The sequence below is a fragment of the Globicephala melas genome, chromosome 15 (assembly GCF_963455315.2).
Source record: "Globicephala melas chromosome 15, mGloMel1.2, whole genome shotgun sequence".
Classification (NCBI taxonomy): Eukaryota; Metazoa; Chordata; class Mammalia; order Artiodactyla; family Delphinidae; genus Globicephala; species Globicephala melas.
In genome coordinates, this window is record NC_083328.1 from 27,563,870 (window position 1) to 27,584,774 (window position 20,905).

Here is a 20,905-nt window from a genome sequence, read left to right on the forward strand (position 1 = left end):
GGCATAGAGAGGTTCAGTAAATTCCTTGAAAAACTTAATTGTGATATGAAGGGTGCATTGGTATTAACAGGGGAGACCACTCCAAACACAGGGACTGTGGAGGTCCTATAGCAGGAGGGAACCATGTCATGCAAGGAACACCATGGGGATAGTGGCATTTGATGAGGCGGGCAGCACCCAGTGATTGGTCCAGGCACGGGCATGTGGGTTCTAGGTACTTTGGCCATAAGCATCTTTGCCATAGACACCTTTGCTGCAGCAATTTTTCCGTAAACATTTTTGCCGAGTAACCGATTGGCTGTAAGGCAATTTTGCTGTAAGAGATAAAATAATGAAAAATAAAAGAGGGACATTAAAGAGGACATGATGAAACATGAGAAATGATTAACAAAATTAAAAAGGCTTTATCATGAACTACAAAATATTTGAATACATTTAAAATGTGCGTGGATTCATGGCAGTAGTGTGCAAAAAAACTGATTTTATTTTGTGGGTTGTACCAAAGCAGCTGTCTTCCAAGTCTTTTGTTCATAATATTATGCTTTTTTTTTTGTTTTCTGCTTGTTGATTTGTTTCCTTATGCAGCATCATGCATTTTTGCTAAAATTTCCTCCTTCGTTGAGAAGTATCAGTTTCCCAATACTAGGATGCATATTTGTAATGCAACACAAAAACCTTCTACACTGTGTTCTTGGCGTATGGTCATCTATTCATCGATAGACATTCCATAGTTCTGTGGGACATGCGGGTTCAACTCTGGTCCTTCAAAGGCCCTCGGTCCCTTTCTCCTTTGATGTGTGTATTTCAAAATAAGAAACCAACTCTTGGGCAAATCCTCCTCATCAGTCAGCTCAGTAACGCCACCAATAACGTCACTGATGGAAGAAGTGCTAAAACATTTCAACCAGTTGAAAACCAAACTGTCAAAACACACTGTCAACCAGTTATTTTATCTTTGGTGGCAAAATTGCCTGATGGCCATTTAGTTATGTGGTGAAACGTTTGCAGCAAAAATGGTTGAGGCCAAGATGTCTACGGCAAAGAAGCTTAGGGTGAAATTTTGAGGCCTGGGGCATGTGACCCAGTTCTGGCCAATGAGATGTAAGGTGAATTCTGCAGGGGCTCTGGGGAAAGAGTTTCCTCCTTGGTTAAAAGGAAGGATGTGTTCCAAGGGAACCCCTCCCTCCCTGCCCGCTTTTGGGCATCATGAGGTTGTGGCGTTTGTGCAATCCTCGGAGGGAGGTAAAACAAAACAAAACAAAAATTGCAGGGAAACTACCCCAGAGTCCATGTGGATATCGTCAAAGGGCTGAATGAAGCACTTTGGAACCACCTACCCCCCAGGCTGCTCATTCAAGGACAGAATAAATGTCTTTGTTGTTTGGGACACTTTTAGCCAGGCATTCTGTTACTTGCAGCCCAAAAGTATTGCACTGTTTTTTCAGAAGAGAACTGGAGGACTGGCCAAGGGGAAACAAACAGCTGGGTGCCTGACTACCAAGCCAATGCCCTCAGCAGCGCTCCCACTCAGAAAAGCCCATGACTCAGAACTTGGTCCAGGCAGAGAGGAAGCTTTGCGAGATCATAGGGTGACGTGTACCTGGCCCCTACACACTGCAGCATCTCTTAGCCTGCAAACGAGCTGTGTTCCTGTGATGCCACCTGTGATCTGTTGTTTGAGTTTTGTGAACTATTCTAGCAAATGATGGAAACCAAGGAAGGGGTCATGGGAACCTCCTATTTGCAGGCAAGTCGGACAGACTTTGTGGGTAACCTGGGGACGTACTACTTTTGATCGTTGTCTGAAGTTGTTGGGGACAGTCGTGTGGGATGGATCCTTTAATCTGTAGGGTCTGCACTAACTCTGAGTAGTGTCAGAAGTGGATTGTAGCATACCTAGCTGGTGTTGCAGAGAATTGCCTGATACGTGAAAAACCCACACATCTGGTGTTAGAAGCAAAATGTGGTAGCAGTGAGGGAGCAGGGGAGAAACGCAGCGGTGCTTTTCCCAGAAGCCTCCTCTTCATCCCAGCCCACTGCTCGGGTCCTCTCTGAACCTTCATTTCCTCATCCATAAAATATAAATAATCAGAGCTACCTCATAGGATTGTAATCAAAATTAAAGAAGATAAATCTGGAAGCATTTTGAAGGAAAAAAAAGCTATTAAAAATTATGTATGACCCTGTTCCTGTTAAACTGTGAGCAAAGAGCACTTCACCTTAAGAATTGTTTTAATCCCCAGTTCTTAGCAAAGGATTTGGCACAGGCTAGGGTGCTTGATAAATGTTTGTTAATGAAATAAATAGTTGATATTTGGTGAGCTCTTATTAGAGATTATCTCATTTAATACTTACAGCCCCTTAAGACAGATAGATATTATAATTTTTTTCTTTTATTGGCCACGCCTAGTGGCTAGCAGGATCTCAGTTCCCCGATCAGGGATTGAACCTGGGCCACGGCAGTGAAAGCGCCGAATCCTAACCACTAGGCCACCAGGGAACTCAGATAGATATTAGTATTAATGCCATCTTACAGATGAGGAAAGGAAGGCTCAGAGAAGCTGGGTCACTTTCCCAAAGTCATACAGTAAGTGGTGGAAGCAGGCCTTAAACCCTGCTGTCTCTGCCCTCTGTGCTTATACCTATAACCACCACATTAGACTGGACACGGGGTCGGCTTCAAGGCACGGGAGCGACTTCCTAAACCAGGAGGAGGAGTCAAGAGTTTGAAAGGACAAGTGGGCTACATGGAGGTGGTGGGAAGAAGCCAAGTGATCTGGGAGCTGATCTGGAAACTTCCGGATTGGACCTGTGCTTCCGAGTTGGCAGGGCAGGGGCTCTGCCTTCTACACGCTCATCACGCAAACCGCCCCCTGCAATGGGGGCTGGTGACAGATGCAGCGCGACCCAGCAGACACCCCTTGCTCACCCACTTTAATTAGGAGGAGGTGTCAAGACCCATTAGGATCACCTGGGAATTCCATGTGGGACCAGCACCTGCGCACACTCCAAAACTCTGCCTTCCCACTCCAGCTAGTGTTTCATCAACATTTATTCATTCATGCATTCATTCCTTTATTGCTAGTATTTTTTTAAGTATTAATCATTTTTATTTTTTTATTGAAGTGTAGTTGATTTACAATGTTGTGTTAGCTTCAGGTGTACAGCAAAGTGACTCAGTTATATATATATATTCTTTTTCAGATTCATTTCCATTATAAGTTATTACAAGATATTGAATATAGGTCCCTGTAATTTTTTTGAATCAAGCAGATAATACAGCCACATGGTAAAATTGTCAAACAGCACAAGAAGATATACGACAAAAAGTAGATCCCCCTTTCACGCCAGACCTCTGAGGCCACCTCCTCCCAACCATGGCTATTTTAAGTTTCTTGTGTGTCCTTCCAGAAATGTCTTATGCATACACAAATGTGCAAATGTTATTGTCTCCAATTTTTAAAAACATATACACAGGAGCCCGCCTGCCGCAACTAAGGAGCCCGAGTGCTGCAACTAAGACCTGGTGTAAAAAAAAAAAAAAAACAAAACCACATACACACAATGTTTCCCAGTTCATAAGGCATTTTGGACATCTCCGAATAACACCACATGACGAACTGTTACATTCTTTTCATGGCTGCCCAGCACCCCATGACGTCTTGATTTCCAGGTCATCTGATGATATTTATGTTATGCCCGATCATTTGTTATTACAAGTGATTCTTCAATGAGCTCTTTAGATCATCCGTCTTTGACTGATGTCAGAATATCCATAGGAAACCAATTCCTAGTCATGGAAATGCTGGGTCAATGGCTAAGTGTATTTTTAATTTCAGTAGATATCACCACCCAATGCAATGTCACCAACTCACTCTTTCCCCAAAATGTGTGAGAGTCTCTGGGGCAGGATCCACTTCACTCCATTTCCTAATATGTGGGTCCAGCTTGTCTCTTTGAGATTCCACAAACGTTCCCTCAGCCCCTGCTAGGCGTCCACCTCTACCTAGATCCTCTAACACAAGTTATTAACCAGGATTATGAGGCAGGCTGGCCTTTAAAAGATTTTTTTAAAATATCATTTGGATAATATAAATAATGCATGCTCATATAAGTGATTGAATAGACCTCCTAACAGTGAAGGGACATGTTTACAACATGATAGTAAATAGCAAATATAGAATGCCAACAGTGATTCTTAAACTCGGGTCTGTATCAGCATCCCTGGGATCTAGTTAAAAATACAGACATCAGGACCCCAGCCCTACAGGTCCTGACTCAGTAGACTTGGGATAGGGCCAGGGCAAAAATCTGTATTTTTAACAAGCTCACCAAGAGATGCTGTACATTCTTAAAATGTTATATATCCACTATAATCTCAAATATGATCAAAGAAAAAAAAATGGGGTTCATCAAAGAGTGAACAATGCTTACCTCTGGGTGGAGTGAGTCTGAGCTAGTGTCTTCTCGGCGCTTTGCTGTGTTTTCCAAATTTTCCAACTCAGAAACTCTGATGTTCAGAAAATAAAAGGATGCTCTAAAAATCTGTCCCCACCTTTTCTCCCTCCCTCCACTCTTTCCTTCCTTCCTGATTCATCCTAGATTGAAGAAGACTAGAAGGGTGTGAAACTTGGTTATAATACCTGATCCTGGATTGGATGGGTTTGCCGTAAAGAACATCATCGGGGCAATTATCAAAACGTGCATAAAGGGTGAGAGGCGTATGGGAGTTCTTTGTTATAATTGTGCAACTTTTATGTAAGTTGAAAGCTCCAAGACTTTATGGAAGCATCTCACCATCACCTTGGTGAGATAATAAAGCTTTTCTGTAGCTTGAATTCTAAAGCATCATAATATGCCTCCATACTTAAAAAAAAAAAGTCTCATATTGGGTCTTTCTGGAATACCTTATTGGTGGAAGTCCATGAATCTTCCGCCATAAAAAATATTTATCAAAGTCAGGAAATTAACATTGATGTGGTACCATTATCCAATCCATGGATCAATTTTCCCAATAATGTCTTTTACATACAAAATTTTTTTGTTGTTTTTTTGCGGTACGCGGGCCTCTCACTGTTGTGGCCTCTCCCATTGCGGAGCACAGGCTCCGGACGCGCAGGCTCAGTGGCCATGGCTCACGGGCCCAGCCGCTCCGTGGCATGTGGGATCCTCCCGGACCGGGGCACGAACCTGCGTCTCCTGCATCGGCAGGCGGACTCTCAACAACTGCACCACCAGGGAAGCCCTACATACAAATTTTTAAAGTGTATTTTCTCATTCAGGATCCAACCCAGGATTATATATTGCATTTGGTGGTCATGTCTCTCTAATCGCCTTTCATCTAGAATGTTCCTCAGCCTTTCTTTGCTTTTCAGGACCCTGACATTTTGCAGAGTACAAGCCAATTATCGTGTAGAATGTTCCTCGATTTGGGTTTGCCTGACGTTTTCTCATTGTTAGATTCAGGTAATGCAGCTTTGGCAGGAATGCCCCAACCTGATCTTGTGTTTTTTTTTGCAGGTCAGAGGAGGAGACTCACGGTGTGGTTCGTCTCATCCTGATGTCCTTAACTTTGATCGCCCAATTTAGGTGGTGCCTGCTGGTTTTCTCCACCGTCGAGTGGGCTACTCCTGCCTTTGTAACCAACCAGGAATCTGTGGGGAGTTATTTTGAGACCATATGACTATCCTTTTCCTTATCAAACTTTCACTCTTTCATTTTAGCTTCCACTGACAGTTCTCCACTGAAACAAGTATTGTGATGGTTGCCAAATCTTACCTCATTGTTGAAAGGATTAAAAGCAAGTATATATCAAAGGACTTGACCTACTAGTTATTTTCTTTAACAAATTTATTTATTTATTTTGACTGCATTGGGTCTTTGTAGCTGCGCGTGGGCTTTCTCTAGTTGCAGTGAGCAGGACCTACTATTCGTTGCAGTGCGCGGGCCTCTCATTGCAGTGGCTTCTCTTGCTGCGGAGCGTGGGCTCTAGGTGGCGCAGGCTTCAGTAGTTGCAGCACACAGGTGCAGTAGTTGCGGCACACGGGCCTTAGGGTGCAGGGGCTTCAGTTGTTTTGGCGTGCGGGCTCAGTAGTTGTGGCTTGCGGGCTCTAGAGCACAGGCTTCAGTAGTTGTGGCACACGGGCTTAGTTGCTCCGCGGCATGTGGGATCTTCCCGGACCAGGGCTCAAACCAGTATCCCCTGCATTGGCAGGCTGATACTTAACCACTGCGCCACCAGGGAAGTCCTTGACCTACTAGTTATATTTCAAGGAAAATCGTGTTGTATGTCAATTATATCTCAATAAAGCTGGGGGAGAAAAAGGGAAAATATCTCAAGGAAGCAATATAAGATGTGAACAAAGATTTGGGTACAAAGATTTTCATGGCAACATTGTTAATAAGAGCAAAATTGGAAAGTCAAGCACTATAGTAAATTGATATCAAGAAATATGAGGCATTCATTTAAAGCAAGTTTTTCAAGAGATTTTCACCACCGAATGCTAAGTAATGAAAGCTAAGGTATCAAACTACATTTGGCTAAATGCAATTTGGTATCCTAACTTGGATCCTAGAACAGAAAAAGGATGTCAGTGGAAGAGCTGGTGAAATTCAGATAAAGTCTGTAGTTGAGTTAATAACTGTGTACCAATATTAAATTCTTGGTTTTAATAAATGTATCATGGTATGTAGGATATTAATATTAGGGGGAACTGGGTCTGGGCTATACCGGAACTCTCTATACTATCTTAGCAACTTTTCTGTAAATCTAAAAGAATTCCAAAATAAAAACTCCATTTAAAAAATTGGGAGTGATGGATCTGTTCATTATCTTCTTCGTGGTGGTGGTTCCATGAGTGTATACACATGTGAAAACATTTTAAATTACACACATTAATATGTGCAGTTTATTATATGCTAATTATACCTTGATCGAGCTTCTTTTTTTTTTTTTAAGAAAAATGGTATTTGGTAAACTCTCCATTATGGTAAAATACAGGCATTAGGAAAAATACTGGCTGGAAATAAATCAAAATGATGTTGGTATCTGTAGCTAGTGGGATTATAGGTGACTATCATTTTATTTTTATAATTTGATGTAATTTGCAAGACGTGCAAAACTTGAATAAACAGAGGGAACCACTATTTTTAAAAGGGGTGGTTTGTAATAATAAAGCTTTGCTTCTTTGTCTGTGAAGCCTCTGGCTCCTGGTAAGAGCTGATGCCATTCCCCACCTATGCTCCTTAAGACAATGCAAATAAATAAAACCTGAAGAAAGAAGAAACCCCCCACCCCCCCACCCCTCACAGCCGGGGCCCCTCAGATGGCCTGGTAGTAAAGAGCCTGAAAACATGCACCTAACGCTGGAGATCTCAGAGCAGTGGTCCTGAGTTCCCTGAGTGTGTCGGGTTGCTTATGACAATGTGGGCCCCCAGTCCCCACCAGCAGCGGTCGTGACTCGGTGGGTTTGGGGTGGGGGTGGGGGCGGGGGCGTGGCCGGGAATCGTTCACCCAGCACCTCGGGTGAATCTGACCCAGGTGATGGAGATCGGGCCCTGGGGCTTGAGAAGCCAGCCGCGAGTTGGCCCGAGGGTTGGCCCGGGGCTCCACCAGGTGTGGGCCATATTACCCCGCTTGGCTTAAAGCCCACGTGACCCCAGCCCGTTGTGGCTGGGCCTTCCGGATCTCCCGCAGGCCCTGGAGGATGTCTCTGGAAGCCAGAGAGGTGAGTACCCCCCCCCCATCCACAGGGGGACACGGGTGGGGCTGGGGCAGCTCCGTGGACCTCAGACGTGTGTCTGTGACCCCGGGGACCCGGCCTTGGGAGCTTTCACTCAACTTCCGGACGCAACTCACTGCTGGAGGGTAGGGAGGAGAGGGGAAGGCGGGTGTGGTGGGGTGGCCGAGGGGACAAAGGCTAGCCGGTGACGGGCAAGCAGAGGAGAACCCCTGGCACCTGTGACACTGCAGGGACAGGCAGGGACAGAATTGCTGGGAGAGGGAGGAGGGACCGGAGGCCCCATGCTGGATATGAAGGCTTTTTAAACAGTAAGCTCCGCACTCTGGGCCCTGTTGTTAGAGAGAGAGGAGGGGTGAGCGGAAAAGAGAGCAGCAGCCCTGTCCCTTTGTCCCCTGCACTGGCTGCGACCTAATTAGGAAGCAGCTGAGATTGCTGTGCTGGGAGCAGCTGCCCCCTCCCAGGTAATAACTCAGCCTGGGGGACACAGTTTCTACGTCCCTAGCTCCTGCAGCACCTGTGTCTCCACCTGGCTCCCCTCTCTCTCCTTGACTGGGAGGTCCTCCCAGGAGGAGCCTGAGGCTTCGTGCAGCAGCCTAGCTGGGGATGGAGCAGGGCCCTGGGCAGGGAGTGGGTATCATAAGTCCAAGAGTGGCCTTCCTGTTCATCTGCAGGCGTGGAGGTGGGCACAGAGAATCCAGTTAAAGGATGGATTTTCATGGTCTGGTGGTGGCAACTGACCATCCCAAGACAGCTTGAGAGAAAAGGGCTAGAGCTGCCCAAAGAAGGCACCCCAAGCCCAGCCTGGGAGGTCAGGGAGGGTTTCCTGGAGGGGGGTAGACAAGCAGGGGTTGGCCCCTCGGAGGCAGAAATCAAGGTGGAGGTGGGAAGAATCCTCAAAGATGCTGATTCTCAAAGTGTGGTCCCCGGATCAGCAGTCGCAGCATCGCCCCGGAGATTGTTAGAAATGCACATTCTCGGGCCCCACCCAGGCCTCCTGACAAACTGAGGGTGGGGCCCAGCCCTCTGGATTTTAACAAACCCTCCAGGTGATACTGATGCCCAGGACGTCTGGGAAGCAGTGTCGCCTAGTTACTTAGCAACTGAAATGTCACAGCTCAGATGATCCCACCTGCCTGTCTAGACCACAGCAGGTCTGGGTGCTCCAGGGCCTGAAGCTCGTACGATTTGGTGGGCCTCTTTAAGAAAAGATTGTGGAATCATAGATGCCAAATCAGTTACTGGGTTTCGGAAGGGGCCCTTGCCAGTGAGGGAAGCTGAAACATCATTAGCCTCGTGTTAAGCTTGCCTCTGGATGGACAGCTCTCAGTGTCGGCAGAGGGAAGGTAGATGCTGGAAGCAGAAAGCACAGGACCCTTTAACCCACCAGTTGGCCCGTGGTTTTGCCCCGGTGGAGAAATTCTGCGTGGCTTACGTAGGCGGTCAGGAGGACGCCTTGTTGCTTGCTTACCACAGATGGGGAGGCACATCACGCTTATTAAACACAGCTGGCGGGGCCCCGCCCAGGGTTTGATTCAGTAGGTCTGGAGTGGGAACCGAGAGTTTGCCTCTCTAGCTTCCAGGCAGGCCCAGCTACTCAGTTTACAGGGTGCCTTGTTTCAATTAAGAGTCTCAAGATGGTGACAGCAGGACATGAAACCAAGCAGGGGGCCCTTCGGAGCGTAGGGCCTGGATGACTGCATAAGCACGTCTGTGAACCTGGCGCTGCCTCCCAGGTGATGCTGATGCTGTCAGTTTGGGGCTTGCCCTTAGAGTACTGTCTTAGTGTCCAGAATAAGAGAAATAAGAACAGTATTTCTGGAAATAGCATATTCCAGTATATTCCAACGTGTGGATTAGGACTCTACAGTTTACAGAGTATCATTGCCTTTCATCCTCATAATTTTTTTATTAATGGCCAGGTGCGGCGCTAAGCATCTTTTGTGCATCCCCTCATGAAGGGCTCTCATCAACCCTGGAAGTACAGGCAGACCTCAGATATTGCAGGTTTGGTTCCAGACCACTGCAATAAAGCAAGTGTCACAATAAAGCGAGTCACACGAATTTTGTGGTTTCCCAGCACATGTAAAATTTATGTTTACACTATACTGTAGTCTAGTAAGTGTGCAGCAGTGTGTCCGAAAAGACTGTGCATACCTTAATTTAAAAGGACTTTATTTGTTAAAGAATGCTAACCATCACCTGAGCCTTCAGTAAGCTGTAATCTTTTTGCAATAGTAACATCAAAGGTCACTGACCATGTGTCACCATGGCAAGCAATAATAATGAAATAACAATGATAATAATAATAACAATGAAAGTTTGAAATATTGCGAGAATTACCAAAATGTGACACAGACACGAAGTGATCAAATGATGTTGCTAAACATGGTACCGATAGTAGCACCGATAGACTTGCTAGATGCAGGGCTGCCACTGTTCTTCAATTTGTCTCAGCAAACGTAATATCTGTGAAGTGCAGTAAGATGAGGTATGACTGTAGTTGCCGTGTTATTCCCACTTTGCAGATGAGAAAACTGAGGTTCATCAATTTCAAATGAGCTGCGTAAGAGCCCTCAGTCAGGTCCCAACCCAGGCATCCTGGCTCTAGGGACACAGACCCATCCATCGTCTATCCTTCCCGTCTGCCCCCTTCTTCTGCCGGCCTCGTGTTTCTTAACTGAAAGAGGGTGGGCAGCACACATACATCATAGGCCGAATCTCAGCACCACACAGATGATCATCGCTGTAATTTCCTGGGCACTTGCTCTGGGCTGAGTACTTTGCAGACGCTGGGCTCCCTGAGGCAGGTCCTATTTCCATTATTACAGGGGAGGGAGCTGGAGCGTGTGGCTGGCGGGATCAGGACCCTAATCTGAGTCTGCCTGATCACAGCTCTGGGGATACCCCACCACTGCGCCATGGCTGTTGCAACTCACAGGACTGACCGGGGTCTGGTGGACAGGGCAGGGCCGACCCCCAGGCCATGGGCTTCTGAGCCACTGCTCCCAGTGAGCCCGCCTGGAGCGAGATACCTTGTAGCGGGGCCTGGTCACTGCCTGAACACACCCACGGGAACCCAGCAAGGGCGCGGAGGAGGCCCCAGCCCGGCTGGCGGCATTTTCTTCTTTATATCATGCAAGCCCATCTGACTCCCAGGTCCTGAGAGGGAATCCCCTCTCCTGATACCTGCACAGCCTCCCTGGGGGTTTCCCCACTTTCCCTGATGCCCCCATGGTCCCTTCCCCCGTGGCAGCCAAGAGACATCCTTGGAAGATGTCCAAAGGTCAGCTGATACTGTTCTTTGCCTAAAACCACGAATGGCAGCCAACTGCCCTGGACGTGAAATCTGAACTCTTGTGTGGCCAGAGGACCTTCCGAGTTTGCACCCCAACCTGCCCGTCCAGCGCCCTGTCGCTCCAGCCGCACTGGTCTGCCTGCAGTTCTGTAAACATGCCGTGCGCAAACATGCCGTGCACGTTCCGCCTCCAGGCCTCTGCGCCTCCAGTGCCCTCTGCCTGGTGTGCCTTCACCCCAGACCTTTAGTCGTTCAGATGTCAGCTTTTCAGAGAAACTCCCGACTACCCTGTACCAAGTAACCCCCTCTCTATCGAATCACCCCTTTTTTATTTTCTTCAGAGGGCTTCTTGTGATCCGAAATGACTTACTAATCTGTTGGCTTATCTGTCAGTTTCCTTCCCCCTTCAAGTCTAAGTGCCAAGGAGGGCAGTGATTTTGTTTTCTTCTTCCTGTGTCCTTGGCACCTAACGGTGTCTGGTTCACAGGAGGTCCTCAGCTACACTGTTGGCATGTAAGTGCCTCTCTTCTCTCCTTGCTCTGATTGCAGACATTGACATTGCCCTGGAATCCCCCTTTCTCCCATATTTTAGTGCCATGGCTTCAGTAAACTCTGAGTAGCGTCCAGAACTGTTCCTTCAAAGTGCATTCCCAGTCTGATAACTTCCGGCCACCCTGGTCCAAACCACCACTGTTTCTTTTTTTATTATCATTATTGAGGTATAGTTAATTTACAATGTTGTGTTAGTTTCAACTGTACAGAAAAGTGACTAAGTCATGTACATTCTTCAGATTCTTTTCCGTTATAGGTTATTACGAGATACTGAGTAGAGTTCCCTGTACTCTACAGCAGGTCCTTGTTGGTTACCTGTTTTACATACAGTAGCGTGCATGTGTTAATCCCAATCTAATCTCCCTCCCCCACACCCCACTCCACTATCCCCTTTGGTAACCATAAGTTTGTTTTCTATGTCTGTGAGTCTATTTCTGTTCCGTAAATAAGTTTACTTTTATCGTTTTTCTTAGATTCCACATATAAATGATATCATATGGTATCTGTCTTTCTCTGTCTGACTTCATTTAGTATGATAGTCTCTAGGTCCGTCCATCACCACTGCTTCTTGTCTGGACTATTCAGTAGCCTAAATGGGTTGCTGGCATCCACTTCCCCCGCTACGGTCTCTTTGCTATCAAGCCCTGACAGTAGGATTTCTCAACCTTGACTCTATTGACATGTGAGGCTGGATCATCCTTTGCTGGGGGGGCGGGGCGTCCTGTGCACTGGGGACATTTAGCATCCCTGCCTTGACCCACTAGAGTCTGGTAGCAACCCCTTGTTTGTGACAAGTCTCCAGAAATGGCCAAATGTCCCCTGGTTGAGAACCACTGCGCCTCCTCCTGAAGCATGAAGTACACAATGGTCCTCGTCTGCTCAGAACCCTCCAGAGCTTTCTGTATCACTTGCAGTTGCATCCAGAGCCCTGTGTCTGACGTCATCTTCCCCCTTTTCACTCTTCCAGCCGCCATCGCCCCCTTGCTGGTTCTCAAACCCACCAGGCACCCCGTTTGCACCTACAGTTCCCTTGAGAATGTCCTTCTCCAGATGCCTATGCCCAGGGCTCACGGTTCCCCTCCAACCCTCAGCTCCATTGTCACCTCTGCAGAGAGGCTTTCCTGTATGTTCCATCTCAACTAGCCTGGGTCACCATGGGCCCCCTACCTTGTTCTCTACCCTCGTAGCACTTATTACCTCCTGACATCTCATCCTTGTTTTCCCCCTTCACACCTTCCAGGGTGTGAGATGTGAAAGCAGAGGCTTGGCTTTGCCTGGCACATAATAGCTGCTCAGTGCCTGACAGATAAAGGGGAGAGAAACCACACTTGGAGGGCTGACTTGCAAGTCCCCCAGGCTTTAGTCTCTTCCCGGGAATGGCTTTTGCTTGGATGTTTGTGAAGGACTCAGCACAGTGCCTGGCACATATGTTCAGTGACTGTCACCTGCCATCATTATTACCTGCAAGTCTCAGCTCCATCCTCCCCTTCCCAACCCTTGTCTTCCCTGCAAGACCAAATCAGTCTCCTTGTTAAAAATCTCTCCTTGTGCCCTTCTTATATAAGTTGTAATTATTTGTGAACTATTTGAATGTCTGTTTCACTGTGCTTCTCCAGATGTGTTAAGCTCTGCTGCTGTAGCAAGCAAGCCCTTCATCTTACTGGCTTCACACACCGAGGCCTTGCTCTCATGTGAAGACACTCAGCTGTGCTCCACGTGGTGACTCAGGCTCCAGGCTGGCTCCACCTGCGCAGTACTCAGCCTGTGAGGAGAGCTGAGGGTCCTGCCTCAACTCCTAAGTGGGTCAACCCGGAGCTGACAGCCTCACCTCACTGCCACTTAGAACTTGTAGGCTGGACCCAATCACAGGGTCCCACACACCCAGCTGCAGTGGGGCCAGGGCCTGGCAAGTGAGGGAGGCAGCACACGGAGACCTGGTGTCGGTACATGTTGTCAGCACAGCCACCTGCTAGGAACCGACCTCCTGCGACTGGGGATCACGTCTGTCCTATTCCTGTATCCTGCCTGCCTAGTCAGAGCCAGACCCATGGCAGGTGCCAAAAAGTGCTGTTTGCCTGAAGGAATGAGCCTGAAAGGTGAACTCATGCTTCCGGATGGGGCTTTGTACCCTGACTCTGCAATTTGCACACTTGCTTTGTGACCTTAGATGCACCCCAGTGTTTGTAGCCTTAGTTTTCTAATCTGTGAAATGCAGTGGACGGCACCCAGCCTACAGGGCTGTTAACGAGACTTAGGCGTGAAGATGCGTGTACATGCTTAGTGCAGGGGAAGGGCACAGTAGGTGCTCAGTGATCCACCCCGACACACCTTTGAAATGGTTCCTCGTATGTAGACACACAGCAATCATTAAGAATACCTTTGCCTGACACATTATGGGTTATGATACTCAGTTATGACCACAGATCCCCAGAGGGGGTTATATAAACTCAGAGGTGGAGACTGAGGCAGGGGGGAAACACCCTGCGTCACCAGTCACATGGAACACTTGATTCGACAATGAAATCTCAGCCCACCCCCACCCCACTTCCTAGCTGTTTGCTCTTAGGCAAGTCGGTTGTTCTCTATAAAGTGGGAGAAGTGATGGTTCCTATTGCAAAGGGCCTGCCACCCAGTAAGGATCTCACATGGTGGCTCCTTCCACTTGGCCTAATGACACTCTGAGAAGAAGCAATGCCGTGGATGGGATCCCAACGCCCCGGATCCCCCAAGGAGGGTTGGGGGCCCCTGTGGGTGACTTCATGGGGGTGGGGGAGGGAGCCTTAACACGCAAACAGAACAACGTGGGGAAGGGGAGGGCAGGGGCTAGGGACAGTCAGCTCTGGTTCCAGCAGTGAGAGGCTCTGCCACTTACTGATAGCCTGACCCTAACATGTTCCTTTTCTAAGCCTCAGTTTCCTGTCTGTAAATGGGAGGGGTATGGGTTATTGATAAAGAATGGAAAGCGTTTGACACCATGGTCTGCTCAACAGATAGAACCCATTGTGCTTTATTCTTATTCTTATTCTTAATTCGCATTGTTCTTTACCATTTAGAACCTGAGAACTCAAGGTGTGCCGGTGATGGCCTGGGCTGTGGGCCTCATGGGAGGAGTCACAGCAGGAATGGAAGACAATGTCCGGATGGACCCACCCATCGAGGAGGAAGGTAGGTCTCAAAATATTCATGAATGTTGGTCAGAAAGCAGCACATGTGACTTTCAGGCTAGTGGGACTGAGAAACTGAGGTTTAATTTTAATTTAGAATAAATTTTAAAACCTGATACTCCAGTTACTGGAAAAAATTTTAAAGTATGTTTGGAGCAACTTGGGTACGTGAATCTCCGTTTTCAACCGAAAATGTTACAAAATTTAAAATATATTTCCAACAATAATTAGCATCTGGATTAAGATGCTGAAAGTATAAAATTCCTACTATCAAAGAATTAGTACCCCTCCAAACAAGAATGTAGATATCTTGTTAATATTATAGCAAGTTAAAATAACATTTTCAATATATTGGGTTAAATATATTATTAAAATTAATTTCACCTATTTTTATTTTTAACCTGGATCCTGGAAAGTATTAAATTATGTATATGGTTTACATATATTTCCTTGGACAGCACTTCTGTAGAAGGTCCATCCCACTTTATTTTTGGCAACATTAAGTATTAATGGTATTTTAAATTTTGAACAATTTCGTAGCCAAAAAATAGTATCTCATTTGTTTTCAACTTTTCTTTCCTGAGGTGAGATGTTCTCTTGTGTTTATAAGCTTATAATTCTGGAAATTGTTTATGTCCACTTTGCTATTAGAGAATTTGTGTTTTTCATTGGATCGTGGGCGATTGTAAATGTGGTATCTATTGTTTCCGAAGTTTGTTGTCTGCTGTTTATTTTTTGCTTATATAATTTGATGTAAAGGAGTTTAAAGTTTTTACGTGGTCAAATATTTCCTGTGTGTTCAAAAACCATATTGTTGGGGTTTTTTTATGGTTTCATTTTTACTAATTGATTATTTCATCTGGGCCTTTTTAAAAGAATATGGTGTGAGATATTGAACTGATGAGAAATTCCGAAGGAAAAACAGCTATTTTAAAATATTTTTAATTACTCAGTATGTGCATACTTTATCTTGTATTTGGGGTTTTTTTTGGGGGGGTGTCATATTTTATGTCTTTATAGTTTTATCACCTTTCGTAACACTTTTGCTTGTATTATCTCATGTAAGATTCAAAATAACCCAGGAAGGTAGATGGGGCATGCCACATTATCCCATTCTATGCATATAGAAATCATAGACTTGCCCAAAGATTGCCCGTTTAGAAGTGATGGAGTTGGCACTTGAATACGGGAATTCTGATTTTTGTAACTGGATTTGTGCTGAGTCACTGGGGACCAGAAGAAATACTACTTTCGTAGGTCATTGGGTTGATTCTCCAGGAACTTAAGCAGAACATCTTATCCTAAAATTCGTTTCCTCGAGTTAAGTAGACCCGCCCTCACACACCTGAGCCTGGTCCCCCACTCACATCCATCGCCTATTTTCTTAGGATTCAAGCAGCTATTTCTCAAGATCCTTTGCAAGACTTTAAACATATTGACCACTTGTGAGGTTTTCTCAGTCCTTTCAGAGAATTACATTCATCACAACCTGGATGTTTTAAAGGGTGGCGTAAAAGACTAAGGTCATCTTGGACCACTAGCCATGATCCAAGGTCTCCCCTCCTTTCCCTCCTCTGGTGTGATCTCTGTCATTGGTTTAGAGTGTGCCTTTCCAGACCTTTTCCTACGTGTTAATATCCATACCCTTAGGATCTATTCTTGTCTGGTGTCAACAGTGTGCATATATGATGTATGTATTGTTCTTCAACATGCTTTGTTCACCATTTATATCTCAAAATGATATCAATATACTTAACCTTCTTTCTTTCTAACTGCTGTACAGTGTATTATGGTACGGATACATCAGTCTGTCTAGTCATTCACCCAGTGCTGGGCATTTGGATGGTCTTCTGATTTTGCTGTTACACACGATGTGATGGACACGCTTGTTAAGGCTTTCTTGTTAACATGGGCAAATGCTTTTCCAGGGAGAGGTAGTTAAACCTACCTAGGGTATGCACTTATTTTACTGCCAAAATATTCTCAAAGGGTTATAGCAATTTACCACCAGCAATGTATGAAAGTAATCATCATATTTAAGTTTTGGGCAATTTAATAGGTTATTTCATTGTTTAAATTTTTATTTCTCTGATTGCTAATGAGGTTGGATGTCTTTTCATATGATCATTTCATAGGATCATCTTCTGCAAATTGGTCATTCATAACCACTGCTCAAATTTTCCCTTTTGATTTATTTGAACCAGTGTAAAAGGGCTCTCTCCCCTGCAAATTTTATTTATATATATATGTATGTATGTATATTCTCTAGGTAATAATTATTGTTACAGATGCTACAGATATCTTCAGTGTTGCTTGCCTTTTCACTTTGTTTATATTTTGTTACGCATAACCTTAACATTTTAGTATGGTCAAATTTATTGGTTTTTTATGGCTTTCAAAACATCTTATCTCTACAGGCCTTAAAAACCCCAAAGTCAAATATTTGCTCATATTTTATTGTAATATTTTAATAGCTTTGGTTTTTCCTAAAATTTATTTTCATGTGTCGTATGAGATAGGGATCCAGCTTATATTTTTTCTAAATGCCCAGCCAGTTGTCTCAACACAGATTATTGAAGCGTCTGTCTTTCTCTGCTCATGAGAAATACCTCCTTTTAACATATTAAACCTTCATTTCTACTTGCGTTTGTATTCTCTTCATTGGTTTGTGTATCACAGTAGCTTGTATCACATAGCTTTATAATACATATATTTTTGATATCTGGCAGGAGAAGGTTCTCGTTGGTCTTTTCTCCTCCAAATTCTCTTGGCTGTTCTTTTGAATTTCAGAATAAGCTTGTCAAATTCTATGAAAAGTCTTATTGGGACTTTGGGACTGCATTAAAATTGTAAAATAATTTGGGAAGAATTGACTAACATTTTTATGTGTCTTCTTATTCATGAACACGGTATATCACCCCACTTAGAATTCTCTTTTTCAGTAAAGATCTAGCATTGTCTCGATAAAGATCTTATTTCTTAAAGTTTTGTTATTATTCAATTTTTTTAAAATTTCCTATTGCATCTTCTACTTTGTTTTTTAGATTTTAGCTTTCCATTTTTTTAATCTTCTATTTGTCTTTATGTTTGTCTAATATCTGACCAGTTTGCTCTCTTACTTATAAAGGGTTTGTCAATTTGTTCCCTTAGAATTTTCTAGGGAATATTTTCTATTATATCTTTTGTAAATAATTAGCTTTGTATCTCCCTTTCTATGTTAAAAGTTCTTATTCCTCTTACATAGACTACAACTTCCAGTACAGTTTTGAAAAGTAGCAGAAAGATAGCATGAATCTTTGCATTGTCTCTAACTTTTACAAAATTATACTGGGATCCATTTTAAGGTTATTGATTCAGTTCCATTGATGGGAGGATTAATTCTTAAACTAATATGACACTGCTGTATGTATTGCAGCTTTATATTGTTTTAATATACGGATGGCTTAGTCACCACCAATTATTATTCGTTTTTTCTTTAATGTTGCCTTTTTATTCTTCTGATAATGTCTTTTTCTCAGCTTTAAGAACCAACAACAGCTTGGTTGGGCATTAAGTTGCTACATCATGGCTTTTCCTCTCAAAATCCTTTAGATTTTTTTTTTTTTCAGAAAAATTTCTGGCCTGTTGTGGGTTAACCTTTATTTTATCTTCCTGGATATTTTCAGAATTTATTTCCTCATAATAAAAACCTTAAGGATGTTCTTCAGGGCCAAATAATTTCCTCAACTATGTCTTTGTTTATTCTTTCTGTTTTAATTTCTTGGGAAAACCAACAGTTTTAAAGGTCACTCTTCTTTTTTTCTCCTCCCTCATCATTATCTTCTCCTTTGCTTTCTGGCCTTTCTTCTGCTTTGTGGGGCAAATGAATCGTCTGATGGGTCAGTTCTGCTCGTTACCTCCAATGCTGTTGAGTCATTGGTTCCACGTCTTCATCTCTTCTATAAAAAGGGACTCTTTGGGCACGGCTCTATGTAGACACAAATGATTTCTTAAGGTCTTTTTCATCACTAAGAACTCTTACACTGAGACTGAGAATAACAATGGAATCTTTTGCATATCTCTTCTGATTGAGTGCTCTGATACACGCCATCTGATTTGATTGCCACAGTCATGCACTGGAGGGATCAGTACCCCATATGGGCAGATGACGTGACCTAAGGCTGTTCTGTAGCTACTCACGTCACAACCCACTGGTGAAGGCAGAGCCTGCGTTTCTTAACTCCTGGTCCTCAAATTAGCTGATCATTGAATTGCCCAGGTACCTTCCTAAAAGTATTCTTGACAGATAGGAGGTGCACGCTAGGGCCTGTGAAAGGCAGGACCGCCCGGTGGTCAAGAGTATAGGCTCTAGACTCATAGTGCGTAGTTTAAATCTCAGGTTGCCCACTGTGTACATAAAGCTTCAGTTACTATAGCTGTGAAATGTCAGATGGACAGTAATAGTACCTACCTGTGGGATAGTGGTGAGCATCAAGATAATCCATGTGTTACGGGTTGAGTTGTGTCTCTTCCCACCTCCACCCCCCATTCATATATGGAAGCCCTAACTGCCAATGTGACTGTATTTGGAGGGACTTTCCTGGCGGTCCAGTGGTTAGGACTCTGTGCTTCCACTGCAGGGGGCCGGGGTTCCATCCCTGGTCGGGCAGCGAAGATCCCACAGGCTGCATGGCATGGCCAAAAAAAGAGAAAAAAAAGAATATATGGAGATGGGATGTTTAAGGAGGCAATTAAGGTTAAATGAGGTCATGAGGGTGGAGCTCTCATCCAATAGAAGAGGGAGGGACACCAAAACTGTGTGCCACAAAGGAAGGGCCACACGAGGACATGGGGAGAAGGAGGCTGTCTACAAGGCAAGAAGAGAGGCCTCAGAAGAAACCAACCCTGCAGACACCTTGACCTTGGACTTCCAGCCTCCAGAACTGTGAGAGAACAAATTTCTGTTGTTTAAGCCACCCTGCCTGAGGTACTTTGTTATGGTGTCCCCAGCAGACACCTCATAAATCACAATCCCTAGCACACTGAAAGCGCTCAGTACATTTTGGCTTTTTCTAGTTGGTATTATTATCATAGCTATCATCCTTAGTGTTCCATAATCTCTTAGGATGGAAATAGACAAATCACATGTAGACCCTTTACCTCTTTTTTTTTTTACATCTTTATTGGAGCATAATTGCTTTACAATGGTGTGTTAGTTTCTGCTGTATAACAAAGTGAATCAGCTATACATATATCCCCATACCGCCTCCCTCTTGCGTCTCCCTCCCACCCTCCCTAACCCACCCCTCTAGGTGGACGCAAAGCACCGAGCTGATCTCCCTGTGCTATGCGGTTGCTTCCCACTAGCTATCTATTTTACATTTGGTAGTGTATATATGTCCATGCCACTCTCTCACTTCGTCCCAGCTTACCCTTCCCCCTCCCTGTGTCCTCAAGTCCATTCTCTACGTCTGTATCTTTATTTCTGTCCTGTCCCTAGGTTCTTCAGAACCTTTTTTTTTTTTTTAGATTCCATATATCTGTGTTAGCATATGGTATTTGTTTTTCTCTTTCTGACTTACTTCACTCTGTATGACAGACTCTAGTTCCACCCACCTCACTACAAATAGCTCAAGTTCGTTTCTTTTTATGGCTGAGTAATACTCCATGGTATATATGTGCCCCATCTTCTTTATCCATTCATCTGTCGATGGACACTTAGGTTGCTTCCATTAGACCCTTTACCTCTTTTGCCAGCTCTTTCCTTCCTCTTCATTGAGTATTTCCTGTTGAGTCATGTCCACATAGATGTGTAAAGTTACTCTTGTTTTCTTAGATAACATAGACGTTGCTAAACTAACACCATGGTCATCTATAGTTTTTTTGCCCTGAGGTAAACAAAGTTGGCTGGCCATGGAATATGAGCTGTGTCCATGAGAAATCTGGGGCTCACATATCAAGAGATTAGTACATGCAGTTAAGCACTCATTACATTTCAGAATCGGGGTTCTTGCTGATTTCAGGTGACAGACTGATGTTGCACAACGTTGTCAAAAACTAGCACGTGCACCCAAAAAGAAAAGCAAGTATGCATGACTGCGGCTTTCATCCTGAGGCACCATTTAAAAAAAAATTTTGTTGAAGTATAGTTGATTTATAATACTGTGTTAAGT

At 44.5% G+C, this 20,905-nt stretch overlaps 1 protein-coding gene across 2 annotated transcripts in view; it reads left to right on the forward strand.

Annotated features, from left to right (window-relative positions):
• CPPED1 (calcineurin like phosphoesterase domain containing 1) overlaps positions 1-20,905 on the forward strand; it is a 234,398-nt gene that overhangs the window by 132,225 nt on the left and 81,268 nt on the right. For both annotated transcript variants that reach the window (XM_060284208.2, XM_060284207.2), the window contains exon 4: positions 14,643-14,754. In XM_060284208.2, coding sequence (XP_060140191.1) covers positions 14,643-14,754 — 112 coding nt within the window. The remainder of the gene's footprint in view (positions 1-14,642; positions 14,755-20,905) is intronic.